This window comes from Rhizophagus irregularis, chromosome 17 (genome assembly GCF_026210795.1).
Source record: "Rhizophagus irregularis chromosome 17, complete sequence".
NCBI lineage: Eukaryota > Fungi > Glomeromycota > Glomeromycetes > Glomerales > Glomeraceae > Rhizophagus > Rhizophagus irregularis.
The window spans coordinates 3,378,391-3,392,733 of NC_089445.1; the positions used below are offsets into that span (position 1 = coordinate 3,378,391).

General features: G+C 29.4%; 3 protein-coding genes across 3 annotated transcripts; all 3 read left to right on the plus strand.

Annotated features, from left to right (window-relative positions):
* Positions 1-5,534: 5,534 nt before the first annotated feature.
* Positions 5,535-7,265, plus strand: OCT59_009438 (uncharacterized protein; the record flags this gene model as incomplete). Its single annotated transcript, XM_066133556.1, has 5 exons — positions 5,535-5,645; positions 5,710-5,745; positions 6,035-6,200; positions 6,564-7,107; positions 7,213-7,265. The coding sequence occupies 4 exons, from the start codon at positions 5,535-5,537 to the stop codon at positions 6,797-6,799; spliced, it is 549 nt and encodes a 182-aa protein (XP_065999986.1). The 3' UTR covers positions 6,800-7,107; positions 7,213-7,265.
* A 479-nt stretch (positions 7,266-7,744) lies between these two features.
* Positions 7,745-8,852, plus strand: OCT59_009439 (uncharacterized protein; the record flags this gene model as incomplete). The annotated part of the gene is made up of 5 exons (XM_066133557.1): positions 7,745-7,834; positions 7,901-7,911; positions 7,987-8,037; positions 8,105-8,180; positions 8,271-8,852. The coding sequence occupies 5 exons, from the start codon at positions 7,745-7,747 to the stop codon at positions 8,373-8,375; spliced, it is 333 nt and encodes a 110-aa protein (XP_065999987.1). The 3' UTR covers positions 8,376-8,852.
* Positions 8,853-12,390: 3,538 nt separating this feature from the next.
* Positions 12,391-13,100, plus strand: OCT59_009440 (uncharacterized protein; the record flags this gene model as incomplete). The annotated part of the gene is made up of 3 exons (XM_066133558.1): positions 12,391-12,393; positions 12,455-12,688; positions 12,963-13,100. 3 exons carry the CDS (start codon positions 12,391-12,393, stop codon positions 13,098-13,100), a joined length of 375 nt encoding a protein of 124 aa, XP_065999988.1.
* Positions 13,101-14,343: the final 1,243 nt, after the last annotated feature.

Consider the following 14,343-nt stretch of genomic DNA (forward strand, 5'->3'; position numbering starts at 1 on the left):
ATTTCTCTTAGCGTCTTTCGATAATTATTCTTTTTAACGAGGTTTATTATCGTGGTTATTATGGTCATTATTGAAGATTGTTGTTATTAAGGTTGTTGTTTCATTATTCGCGATAAAATTCATATCTTCAAACCTTCGAAACCTTCAAAACGCAATTTTTTTTTTATAAAAAAACCGACATGAAAGAAGCAAGGACATCCATTGCTAAAAAATTTTTGAAAACTAGATTTCATCAAATTACTCAGAAATTTTTTTTAATTAAAATAATCAATAAATAATTTTGTCATCATCTTTTTTTTTTAAAAAAAAACCCCTTTTTTTTTCTTTCCAAAGAATCAATAATAATACTTGAATTTCAAACAATTTTACGTACAAATTTTTCGCCAATCGGCAACTTCGGTATTATTATTTTATCATAAAAAGAACACATACAACATAAAGTCATAAACTGCAAACACATCATATACTGTATATCATATATATACAACATATATATATTCCGATTTTTTCAAAATTGAAAAAAATTTTTTTATCTTAAAGTTTGTCATTAAAAAATTTTTTAAACGAGGCGCTATAACTGATAATAAAAATCTTTTTTCTTCGGTTATTCCGGTTTTTTTTTCCTTTTATAAACGATAAAAAATTTTGATGACAAAAAACATTACCAAATATAGTAAACAACAAAATTTGCCCATCAAAAAAGTAGAATAGAATATTTTTTATTTTTTTACTGTATATATATTTTTATTTTGTTTCGGTTTCGTTCATTTTTTAATTCGTTCATTATTTTTAGAGTTCTTATTTAGGAATTTCTTGTTTATCAAACGCCGAGTTCTTTATCTGGAATTAAAAGAATCACTTAAATACAGTAGATGAGTAGAATGATTTATTCATCGATTAATTATAAAAAATATATATAATAGATTAAATACGATTACAATTATTTAGGGATATTTTTAATGGCGTATTTTATTTTTATTTACTATTTGTATATATTTTTAAGATAAGTCATTGTTATTCTAATCGTATATTTATTTTAAATTAATATTATTTTCCTTCGGTAATTTCGGATGAAATTATAAATAATAATCGACTTTACCTCTTTTTACTTTAATTGGTTTGAATAAAAATCCTTTTTCATATTAGCACTCCAAATTTAGTATTCTCCTTCTGTAACAGAAGTTTCATGTTTTGGTGAAATCGTTCATCAATTGATATAAAAAAAAATTATACAAATTTTTTTTTTTAACTCGAAATCAAAACATATTAATATATTATTATCTGTTATATATATATAATATATATAAACTTTTTTATTGTATACAAAAAAAAAATTTTTTTTATTTTTCATTTACGTTTATGTCACATTATAATATCTTTACTTTAAAAATATGTACTTGCGTAAATGAATGAATGAATGAATGAATGAATAATAAATAAATAAATAATTTTTTTTTTAAAGTTGCAAGTTTTTTTTTTTTACTACCTAGTTAAAAAGTGAAGATCATAGGAAAAAAAAAATTTTTTTTATATAAAGAAGTGAGAAAACACGGATCAAGAAAAAAAGAAATATTTTTTTTTATAAAATAACCCTCTTTGGCGTTTAACAAATATTTTTTTAAAAAAAAATTCTTTTTTTCTGCTTTGACGAACTTTTTATTTCATATTTTTTTTTTTTTTTTACCTTGGAAAAAAAACAATATTTGCAATGAATCAATCTGAACGTACTCCTTCAAACGTTCCATCTTACGTTAGTCTTACTATTCGCAGACGGCGGAATAATCGACGAGTAAGATATGGAATTACAATTGATACGATCCGTGTCAGGAGATTACCAACACAAAATACAAACAATCCATCTATAAATCAATTTTTTAACGGATCTTTTTTCCCCTAAAATAAGGGCAAGCATGTTGAAATATTGATTCATATTGAAAATATTACACTAAGCCATTATGCATTAAATAAGCGTAATTTTATTAATATATGGACAATACAAAATAATATGATTAACAAAAACTATCAAGTTTTAATGTTTTTATGAAAAATAGATAAAATAGATCAATCAGAAATTGAATCATCCAATTTTCGGAATATCCTTAAGTTACACAAGATTTAATACTACTTTTCATCAAATTATATATTTGTATAAATTAAATTTAGTGTCCCGTTTATCCGATCCGGATAAATAACGGATATCCGTTAATTATCCGGATAAATGGCAACTTTAAAAATCTTAATTAAATATTAGAATAAATAAATAAATATATAATTTTTTTTTTTTTTTTGAAAATTTAGTATAGTTCTTCTCAAAATTTTTTTTTAAAAAAAACTCCTTTAATAAAATTCCTTGTGATATATTTTTATATGTATCAAAAAAAAGAAACGCAAGATTTATTTCTCACCTTGAAAAAAAAACAATTTTCGAAACTTCTTTTTTAATGAGTTTAATAATATTTTGAGAGAACAAAAAATGAGATACTTTAAAAGGTGTCTTTGATTTAAAAAAACAATTTGATTTCGTGAAAAACTTATTTTTTATAAAATTTTTTTTACCTAACGAACACTAAAAAAAAAAATAAATTTCTTTTACAAAAATATATTACAATTAGTCAACTATACTGCAACTCAAGCTGTTGATTATTGCGGTCAAGCTCATAAATGGACCGATACTTATGTTGTCTCCTCTTATAAAGAGAATAAACCATGTTCCGATGCCCGTATCAACGACCGAACAAAACTTTGGGAAAATTGAATCGTTCCATTGTGAATTCTGTCCTTTGAACTTAAATACATTGTGACATGTGCAATGAAAGCTATGTTGATAAGCAAGGCGGAGATCTGATTACTATTTTCGTCTATAATTTAAATTCATTATCTTTCTATCTCATTTCATTTCACAATTATAAAGGAGTTATCGGTTATCAAGGACCCGCAAAATCATCAATATCCAAAAGGTAGTGCTATCATGCATGAACTGATACACGCTTCGGGTTCTATCATGAATACCAATACTATCGTCCAGGCCGTAACGAATATTTGACCGTTATAGCGAAAGTAGATGATATAAATTTTTGAAAGTTGTGAGACGGGATGTGGTGTGTTTTGGTCCGTATGACCCAGAATCTATCATGTATTATCCCCCTGAGACGTTTATTCCTAAGGACAATGTTTTACAAGCGAAGTCGGGAACGGAAAGAATAAGTGCTATGGATTGTTTCATACAGTCAACTTCGCCTAATAACAAATATCTTTTCACAATTCAGACCAACGTTTAAATTTAAGTACTTATGCTATAAAAGCACTTAATGCACTTGTCTATGTTTTTTTTAATCCATTAATAGTCTAATAATATGACTGTCCAGCTGGTTCTCGTTTATTAATCTGAGTTACAAAAGAAACGACACCCTTCAACATGCTGCCAATCCCGCTAGTCGTGCACTGTACACTATGAATATAAAAAATCTTATTAGATTACTCAGTTAGAATGTTCTTTGCTTCCTAGTTTTTAATAGTGTGTTTTTATAGCTTATCAGTTATGGTGTTTTGAAAATTTGAATTTTTCATTATCATTTATCGAATTCGATTGTTTGAGATTTGATGGATATCCTACTGACTATTTATTAAAAAAAAATTTTTTCTTACTCTGCTTGATAGATAAAGTCTTTTTATTCCTATTATGTTGAACGTCCCTTAATAATATTTATTCTACAAAATACACGCTTCGTTTGCATGCCTCGAATGCTTGAGATGAGTGGGTATCAAATAATCATCTTCAACATAATTCCTTCAATTCCTTAGTGTCAAGATAAACGAATGCTCTTGAGTCCAATGGAATTGTATCAGTGATTATATTTTAAGCTATAAAATATACTATTATATAGAATAAATTTATTCGAGTATCAATCAGTACAAGTCCAAAGAAATCTTTTCAATGATATTATTAATTCACTAAATTTGTTGAATTACAAAGTGTTGAATAATTTTTCTCGTTCTATACTATCATCTAATTAATGAACACCATGGAGTAGGTGCAAACTCCGCTTATATCTCCTCTTTCTTTATGATGGCGAAAGACGCTTGAAATCACTAGTATGTATGTGATCACGTAAATATATTTGGTGATTATCAAATATCAATTCGTCACATTCGATTCAGTATTTTTCTATGTTGGAGAAAAAAATTCGGGAATCGTGAGATTTTTAATTTTTTATATATTGTAATATTCAAGCACGTGAAAACCAAAGTAAATGCAGTAAATTATCATCTGCAAAATTTCCTCATTTAGATTTGAGCTGATGATAAAAAAAACGGTATTTTCACTGCTTGTTTTCTTTATAATTCTAACGAAAGTTGGAATTATTCTCTTTTACTCGTATTACTTCGACCTGGTTTAATTCTTTAATTGATGTATTAACTGGAGAAAGTGCCAGAGAAAATAATTTATTAAAGATTCTTAGAGCTTAAAATTTACAATGATTTAGATCTTATTTTTGTTGTAAATGTCTAATAAAGTGAGTTGACTTTATTATCAATTACGAATCAGTTTTTAATACTTTAATTATTAAGACTAGTATATTTTTATTTAACTAGGCTGCTTATCAAAAAATTCTTTAACTTGCATATATTGAAGAAGTTCTTGATAAATTTGTCAGTCTTATCTCTAATGAATTCGTTTTTGATTAGGATTTTGACAATATTAAAAAAGAAAAGGATTCTAAGATTTAAAATATTATTTAATAATGTTAAATTCAAAGCGCAACCATTTGATAAAATTAAAAAAATTTTAAAAAAAAACTGCAGAAGGGTAAAAAAAAAGTAATTTATATTCAAAATAGTATTACATTATCGGTTTATTTTGAGGAATAATTTTTTATATAAAGTAAATTTTTTATTCAGGCGTGAATAATATATCAAAACTTCCTACGAACCTGATTATCAGTGAAGATGAAATTAAAGACGTTGGTTTAGTTCTTTTATATTTTTAATTAGTTGGTCGGGGTGTTTTCCAAGGTTGTTGGTCTTCATTGGAAAGGACAGGCTCAGTAAAGTCTGTGTTCATAATATTGAAGAACTTCATCTACATAGTGGAAAGTGAGGACGTGGTGGAAGGAAACAATCTGGAAATCTAACGAACCTAATGTTTCATCAGAGTTATATAGTAACGCGATAAAAAGCAAGTTATAAAGAAAATAATGTGTGTATGGGATGATAATTGACAAAAGAAGAGATAGAAAGTTTGGATTATAGCAGAGATAAAGATGATAGTGATGAATCGTCATCAGTTGATCCAGTTGACCAAAGTCAATTGAAGATGGATATTATAGAATCCAAGATTTAGATTCAAGATGACGATGAACTTGAGATGATTATAATGAAACAATACTTCCGCCAAAGATAAAAAACTTGTAGGATAAAAGACTGGAAGCTTTAAGAGTATGTTACTAGTATGTTTATGCTTTAAATAAATTTTGTCATTAAAAGCAATTTTAACTTAAAAAGGAATTTAGTCAACTGTAAAACAATCTATGGAAATGTTGTTGAAACGTATACTCACACCAAAGACATCAGTTGATTTACTACGTGATATTGCGCAAGCTCAGCTTGATTCATGTCTTTATACGACTTGCTTTATTGGAGTAAAGGTGGGTTAAATTTGTAAAATAAATAATAAAAATAGAGACATGCTTACATATTTATCGTTTATAGAGGTGTTTTTTGCGAAGGAAACTAAAAAGTTTTAATGTATGATGGTACACACCAAAATGTTGAGAGCTCAATGTGAGAAATCAAGTTATGGGATATGATGACAATCCGAGAACTATTCAGTCCACTACTAAAGGTGGGGGCATAATGTACCGTGTTATGGGGAGAAAACCATCTTGCAACATCAGATTATATTTGGGAGATACCGATTAAAGATTTCTTGGCCGCGTCAGATGAAGTATAACGAAATTGTCTTATGCTTAAGCTAAACCAAGTTATCTTTAAATCGGCGCAAGGAAAATTTCATCAAGTTTGGGCTGCATCATAGCTTTTCGATGCTCGAGTTGGTGTTGGAGTTGTAAATTATCCACCATTTATGTCAATGAAATTTAAAAGCTATAGAATAATACAACAAAATGTTGAATTGGAGATATATGGAAGAATTACAGCAGATGATTCAGGATGGAAAAGTTTATTTATGATACTGAAAACGGGTTCGCTGGATATTTTAGACACTAAAAAGTGCTACCAGTTATTATGACTGATGAACTTAATCAGGTTATTTTGTTTTTATATACTAATATTTCTTTTAGTTGTTAAAATCGGTTAATTTCATTCAGGAGAAAATTAATTGTGGTAATAAACTTTTTTTATTTGAATAGGCTCGCTTGCCTCTATTTGCTGGAATTTTAGATATTAGTGGTCATTTTGAGAACGAAATTATAGATATGTTTACTAGTCTCTTCAGGAACTATCTGTAAAGATATGAGAATGTCTTCTCTTTTATGGTTCACAAATTTATCAAAAACTTGTTTTATTTCAAAATGGATTAAATGGATTAAAGATCCTTATTGCAGCATGTGATACAGGTGCCATAGAACAATTAAGTGTATATGTTGCTTTAGGTAAAAATTCAATGTTGACGTGGATATGGAAAAGATGCTGGGTTAGCAAAGGATTACTACGATGGAGACATTTGTTGCTGGCCTATATTTTACATTTTTGGCCAAAACAAACAAAGGCGGGACGTATGCAAAACAACGAACCAATAACAGATAATGCGAGTGTTAGCGAAAGTACGTACCGATCATAATATATATATATATTATGTGATTTTTTTGGGTTAACTAATTGAATTTATACTATTAGTTTATTTAGTTAGTTTTTTTTTCAGTGAATAAAATTGTATTTGTCGGTGAAGCATTAGTTGGTAATGAAGCAGTTGATCAACTTACGAAATTTAATTAAGCTTTGAAAGATTTTTCTAGAATACAAATCCAAAACATATAGGTGTATATATATATGTATATATGTATATATGGAATGATTTTAACGAAATTTGATACAGTTGATGATAAGGTTTGGCGGGAATGATATTAAAAGTCCTCCAATTAACATATGGTAATTATTTTGGCATTCCAGCTCCACTTGATTAGAATCTGATCATTCTGTCATATAACTGATTGTTGATAATCTTTTTTTTTTAAAAAAAAACAATAATCTTAGACGCTTTTTTTGGATCATCCTCGTTACATAAATCATCGTAACATAAAATCGTTAAAAAAATATAAAAACAACAAAACAACAAAGTTTTGAAACTACTCATACAATAATTATATTTCCAGTGTAATTGTCATTAGTCAGGTAAGTTAAGTAACCATATTTCTTTTTATAAAAATAACTTTTGTTAAACAAGAAAGGAAGCGTCTGCGACAGAGAGAGTCTGTCGGAAGCCAGCAATGGCGAGTCATCATCCAGTCGGTGGCCGGCTGACTTTATTGTACAGAAGTTATTAGAGTTGTTAAACATGTAGGGCGTCTGCGGTAGAGAGAGTCTATCGGAAGCCAGCAATGGCGAGTCATCATCCAGTCGGTGGCCGGCCTTATGTGCAATAACAATTCACTTTCAATTATTTTCTCCTTTACTTCGTTCAACAAGATATTTAATTTTTTATTTATCGTACTCGAAAGTGATAATGAAAACCTCACGCAACAAAACCTCACGCAACATAACTCGGCAAGAAGGTCACATTAACTGGATGTTGAACTCTCAAGATCCGAATCCTCTCTCATTTTTCCGACATATATGTCCGGCTAATCGGGTTCGAGCAATTGACAAATATCGGAATGTGCTTAATCTGGCCTTGGAGAATACCAACGATCTGTAACTGAAAAATAACTCCAAAAAAAGAAAGAAACGGTCGATGTATGTAATTAAAGATTTCTTGAACATACTTATGTTATATTACCGTATTTCTAACCCTGTGCACCTTTTTAATAGGATGCAAACATTCAAAAGGATTGGGAAACGTGGTTACAAGAAAAAGCGGCGGTATGTCCAGTTTGCTGGCTTTTTAGATAGTTTTGTCTAACATTAATAAAAATTATGCACCACACAGATTATTATTCGTCGTGATGTACGTAAATACCAATCTTAATCTTCATGGGGAGATAAACAAGTTAGTATCAATCAAGGTAAATTAGTCATATTCTTCAAAAACAAATTAAAAGACTTTCAAGCGGGCTATTCCAAATATGACCTTTATGACATTTCCACATCATTAGAGTATCAGAATTTCTATATGTGGTCGAAAGACATTTACTATTTCGGCTAAGTGTAATTTGCTTGGCATCTTCAAGAGTAAGACGAGCATTACCTGCACAATATGAACACCACTTACCACTTTTCACATTGCCAAGAGTTGCATGCCATAAATGGTTTTCTTTGCAATGCCACAATAATGGCAATTGATTATCCTTATACTTAGTTGAGAGGCACTCTCCATGTTTAGATAATGCGATTTTTTTGATATCTTCAAGAGTGCGTTTTACTTTACCTGCACAATGTGGACACCATGTTCCACAATTTTTAATTTTACGAAGTGGGGCATACCATGTATGATTCTTAGAACAGCGCCATATTAATGGGGTTTTGTTATCTTTGTATTCAGTTGAAAGGTATATTTCACCATGAGATTCGGCAATAGTACAAGCATCATTTAAGGATAATTTTTTCATTGTGAACAAAGATTCACTAATTTTTAGATTTTACTCTTCTAATTTCAAAGGAGTATCCCAACCTAGTCTAATCGCTAATGGATCATCTATCACCTTAGTAAAATCAAAAACTATAAATTCTGATTTCGCAAATGCTTTTCAATGATTTTGGATGCTTTTTTTTTGAATCATTTACAAATTGATGTATAATACGAATAAGATCCTCTCCATTCCCTTCATTATTATTAAATAATGCTAGATGGGAAATGTTTTCATGAATTATCTTTGGCACGGCTTGATATTTCTAAGTTACGTATATTGGTGAGATGTTTTGATGCCGTCCACTAATAAAGTAAGGGATGATACGTTCTTGTATTCTTTTTGATTCTTACATCTGGAATTTTTTCGGCCTTTATTGTTTGAAATGAGATATTCTCCCGATATGGGTCAGGACTATTCGCAAAAATATGAATAGCATTTTTTACCAGCTCCCATTTAGGCTCGGCATGCTTTTCACCTAATATAAGATCATCATTTTTAATATATCTATCCCCCTTCTTGCCTTTAAACATGCGCTGAAGTTTGTTGCCAAGAATAAGGTTTATAACCATATTAGTTTTCCCACTATGTGAGACTCCAGTTACTAAAAGGCGAAAAGACCAGTCTGGACTATATTTATTTCCCTTCATTCGCTCCAAAGATTTTCTGGGAATCTCGTCAACGTTATACACAAAAAATTTCATATAGTATTGTTTATTTGATAAATTGAAATGAATTTCTTAGTAAATTTCTTTGAGAAATTTCAGCGAACTTAGTTCGCCCAAAATCACGTGAACTTTCAAGGGTTGGGCAAACTCCCCCAGCGTAACCATCAAAAAAAGCTCGGGCACGTGATTCATGTGATTTGACTGCGGCTAAGTGTGGCTATGGAAATTGCAATACGCAGTTATTGCTAAATTAACTTCCTAAAGTCAACACCAACTCCAAAAGTAAAAGTTTCAGCCTAAACTAACCTTCCTTACCTAACCCTAAGATACTCCAATGTCTACGTTATTTTCAAGGATAAGTATTTCCGCCTAAAACAACTTTCCTTACCCTAACCCTAAGAAACTCCAACATCTATGTTATCTTCAAGGATATGTATTTCCGCCTAAAACAACTTTCCTTACCCTAACCCTAAGATACTCCAACGTCAATGTTATCTTCAAAGATAAGTATTTCAGCCTAAAGTAACTTTCCTTACCCTAAGATACTCCACTCCAAAGATGATTGCTTGAGAATATAATGAAATTTTATAGATGTTAATTCATAAAAGTAAAACAAATTCTTTTAAATTAATAAATTATTGTAATTATTTTATTTAATATTAATTTGACAATAAAATTTATTCAATTTTAATTTATTAAAATACATTAAATTATTTTAAATAATGAGTGCTATCAATATGCCTTCCATGTTAATGGCATGGACGCATGGTTCACTTATTTTGCCTTACTAATTTTTGATGCAGACTAGTTTTGCTTTTCTAGAAGAGAAGGTAGCATTAATTAGGCTGTCAAATAACAGTTGCAAATTAGTTTGTTGAACTGGTATTATTGCTTACTTGGTGATTTCCAAGATATTAGGTTTATTCTACAGGTTTCATATATTTCTGCAAGTAGCTATTGTAAATAAAATAAGCCAACTTTTTTTTTAAAAATAAAAATTTGTATTCTTTGGTATTGGTAATGTAGACGCAAAAAGAAAGGAAAGCTTAAATAATAGCTTAAATAATACGTGATAAATATTTAAATAGATCAGTTGCCACAAACTGTGCTGTATGTAACAAAATCACATGCCCAAAAATCACATGCCCAAGCTTTTTTTGATGGTGTTACTGGGGAAGATAGGGTTGGGCTTCACTTAATCCAAAAATCCTTTCTCGATTAATGTATATCTAATGAACGGATAAAAATCTGCAGTATACGGCACTTCAATAAGACATATGCCTTGCTCCTTGCATATATCTCGCTTCTTCTGATCACGCATTCTCTATTCATCCAAATCTATCTGGCCTCTCCTATGGAACATTGAATTAAGACTATAGTGTTGCTTGCCATGAAATTTGAATTCTAGTCGCAACTCTTCGTTATATTCATCAAGTTGCATTCCATGCAAAAAATTTGGCCTATATGGTAGAAATTTCTTATCTAGTAGATCCTCAAAAATATATCGGCATTGGCATTCATTGCTTGAATGATGACAAAAAGGACACCATTCGAATTTTTTATAATATATTTTAACGGATACTCCCATTGATGTGCAGTATGGATATTTATGATTTGCAGTTAGAAAGCTTGTGTAAGAATTTGATATATCAAGCAAATGGTAATGAGAAACTAAAAAAGATTTTTAAAATTAAATTAAAACAAGAACAAGAAAGATTATGGACTGCGAGTTGCATAGAAAATATCAATAGTATTACGATGGCAGGACATAATTATTGGATACGTGACACAATAATTTTATTAAAGAAAGAAAATATCAATATATGCAATCATGAGATAATTGGAAAACATCAAGATCATAAAATTATGGGTGGTAATATTGAAATTATTAGTTTATTCCCAAAAAATTTAATTTTGATTAGTGCACAATCAAGGAAAAAATAAAAATTTAATCTTTTTAATCTTTTTAGAACAGTTACTAAAAGCAGACTGTAAAAGTTTAATGAAAAGGAAACATACAGTCTAACCTCGATATACCGATAGTTTATATACCGATAATTGACATATACTGATAAATTTCCCTTGTCCCGTTTCACAATTAATAAAAAAACCTCACTATACCGATATTACATATTGTTTCATGATGTAACATATACCGATGCAATTTCTTTGTCCCTTAATAAGTAATATATAGTACTATATACCGATATTTCAAGTTACACCAGCATATATACTAGCTTTTTTTGTTTTAACGCGTCATGTTTTAACTAGTAATGATGTCTCAACAACAAAGAAAAGGAAGTCTGTTCAAGATACCTTCTAACCAAATAAAAGAGTTGTATTGACACATGCACAAAAGCGTCAACTCTGTTTAGATTCTCAGAAAACGCCACACCCTACTTAAGAGGAACTTGCTGTTTTATATAAAGTTAAGCAAAATACTGTTTCAGATATTTTTTAAAAAAAAGAAAAGTGGTTACTTGTAAACCCAGACTCAAGTAATCATAATTTTTTTAATTAATTCCCTTAAATTCATTGCTGTTTTCTAAATTGATAATCACAATTTTTTTTTATATATTAATTTCTTTACCTGCTAGAACAAATGATCCAATGCATGAGATAAACCTACTACTCATATGGGCTGATCGTGCTCATCTCACTAAATAAGTTTATGTGATGTTGACGAGTTGTACCACCCAAGATCGTGAGTTGTACCACTGGTGTACCACCCAAAAATGTGTGATAAAAAAAACTCCCACCAAAAAAGTACCAAAAACGCGTGAAAAAAAAAAGAAATCCAATAACCGCACAGGACATAACCTTTTCGCTATTGAAATCGCAAGTTCAGATCAGTTTTAGATCAGTTTCATTTCGAAATTAACAAAATTAAGAAATATTATAAAAAGTAGTCTTATACGAACCTTTATAAATAGTTGCACTTAAAACGAAGCTTTAGTCACATTTTATAAAAGAATTGCACCATGGTGAGTTAGCAATAATATAATTATTGTTAGATTTTTGCTAAATTTCTTATAATTTATATAGGTCGCCAGAGTTTTTTGTCATGATTATCCTAATAATCCTTACATAGATGCCTTATATTCTATCGGAAATGTTCATTCAAGGTATAAGGTAATAGCACTTGGATACTATCCACAAAATATTAAATACACGCAAAAAAGTAGTAGAAGCATCGTTCAATATCAAATTCCAGATGGATACATCATAGAAACGGAAGCTGCAAACAAAGCAATACGTTGTGAAACGAAATACATCCCGGTAAATAAAGTGAGTGATGATCTTAAACTAATAAGCGTAATTTGTTATCTGTTATATAACAAAATCATTTATTAATGTGAACAAGGTTTTATACACTATAACATGAAAAGAAGGATGGGCAGAATATTCAATATCTAGTGAACGATCAGCAAGTGGGGCAATAAATGCTTTTTTAAAGGTAAATTTTTAGAAATTAGAAATTATTTAATGTATTAATTATTATGTCTAACTATAATTTCTAAAAATATTAAAAATGTAACATCTATTTTTATAGAGAATTAGCCGAGAAAATTCTAGACTTTCTGGGATACATGTTTTTGGATTAGATATTGAAATATTACATCAAGCACGAACTGAAGAATTAACTATAGCAAAAACTACTAATATTGACAAAAAGAAAGCGACCCCTTAGTGAAGTATCAGTATCACAACAAAATAAACGATATGCATCATTTGGGAGAGATTGCTCACAAGAAAATCAAACAGCTTATTTTACAACATCGGATGATTTCAGAGTCCGGGAGCCAATTCACTTACGTAATATGGAATTGGAATATGAAGATCATATTATTAATATAAAATACAATCTATTATTAGATCATATAAAATTAGATGCCTATGTGCGTGCCTGTGATGAAGCTTTATTAGGACGTGATGGTTACCGAAGGCTTGCTGCTGTAGAAGCACGATTGACACGTGAATATCAAGTTGCACAAAGAAGAATAGAAATTACAAAATTAATCAATGAACAAATACCAATCGGAACAATTAATCTTAATAAAGAGGTTAATCAACTTGATGATGATGATGAACATCAAAGCAATCCTGATGGAATCATGGTTGATGAACAAGAAATTGGTAATGGTGTTTATCGATCTATTAGAAATCTTCTTCAAATATTTATTCCTATTTGGAATGAATCAAATCCTCCAATTCTTCAACCAGGAGATACAATTAATTTGAAACTTGGTGGAGACGGTAGAAATGTGGGCCGCAAACAGAATCATGTGATGTTAACTATTTGTTTATTAAATGAAAAAGATGAAGTATTAAAACCAGATCATCAGTATAGGTAGTATTAATTTTGTAATTTTTTAGAACATTTATTAAATAATGAGAAATTAGTATTTGCCTTTTTATAGGTAAAGAAAAATATGAAACATTAGCTAAAGTTGGAAATCTATTTAAGTATCAGCTCCAAGATCTTCAAGAAAATGGAATATCTGTTGATGGTGTGCATTGGCCAATTGAATTATATTTTTCTGGTGACTGGAAATTTATGTATAATATAATGGGATTAAATGCACCAAATGCAAGATATTTTTGCCTATATTGTGATTGTGAAGCAAGTAATCGTTGGAATGTAGATTTATGTTGGCCAATTAATAAAAATACAAAGTGTAAGTGTAAACTTATTAAAATAATTTATGTTAAATTAATTATAAACATTATTTTAAATTAACAGGTCAAAAAAAACCACCTTTATTTCCTGCTATTAAGCAAGAAAATTACATTCCAGACGAATTACATCTATTATTACGTATTTCAGATGTGTTAATGGAATGTTTTTTTAATGATTTATTCAAAAAAAGGGAATTTGAACGAGAAATTAAAAATCAAATAGAACAAACCATGAAGTCAATTAAAGTTCATTT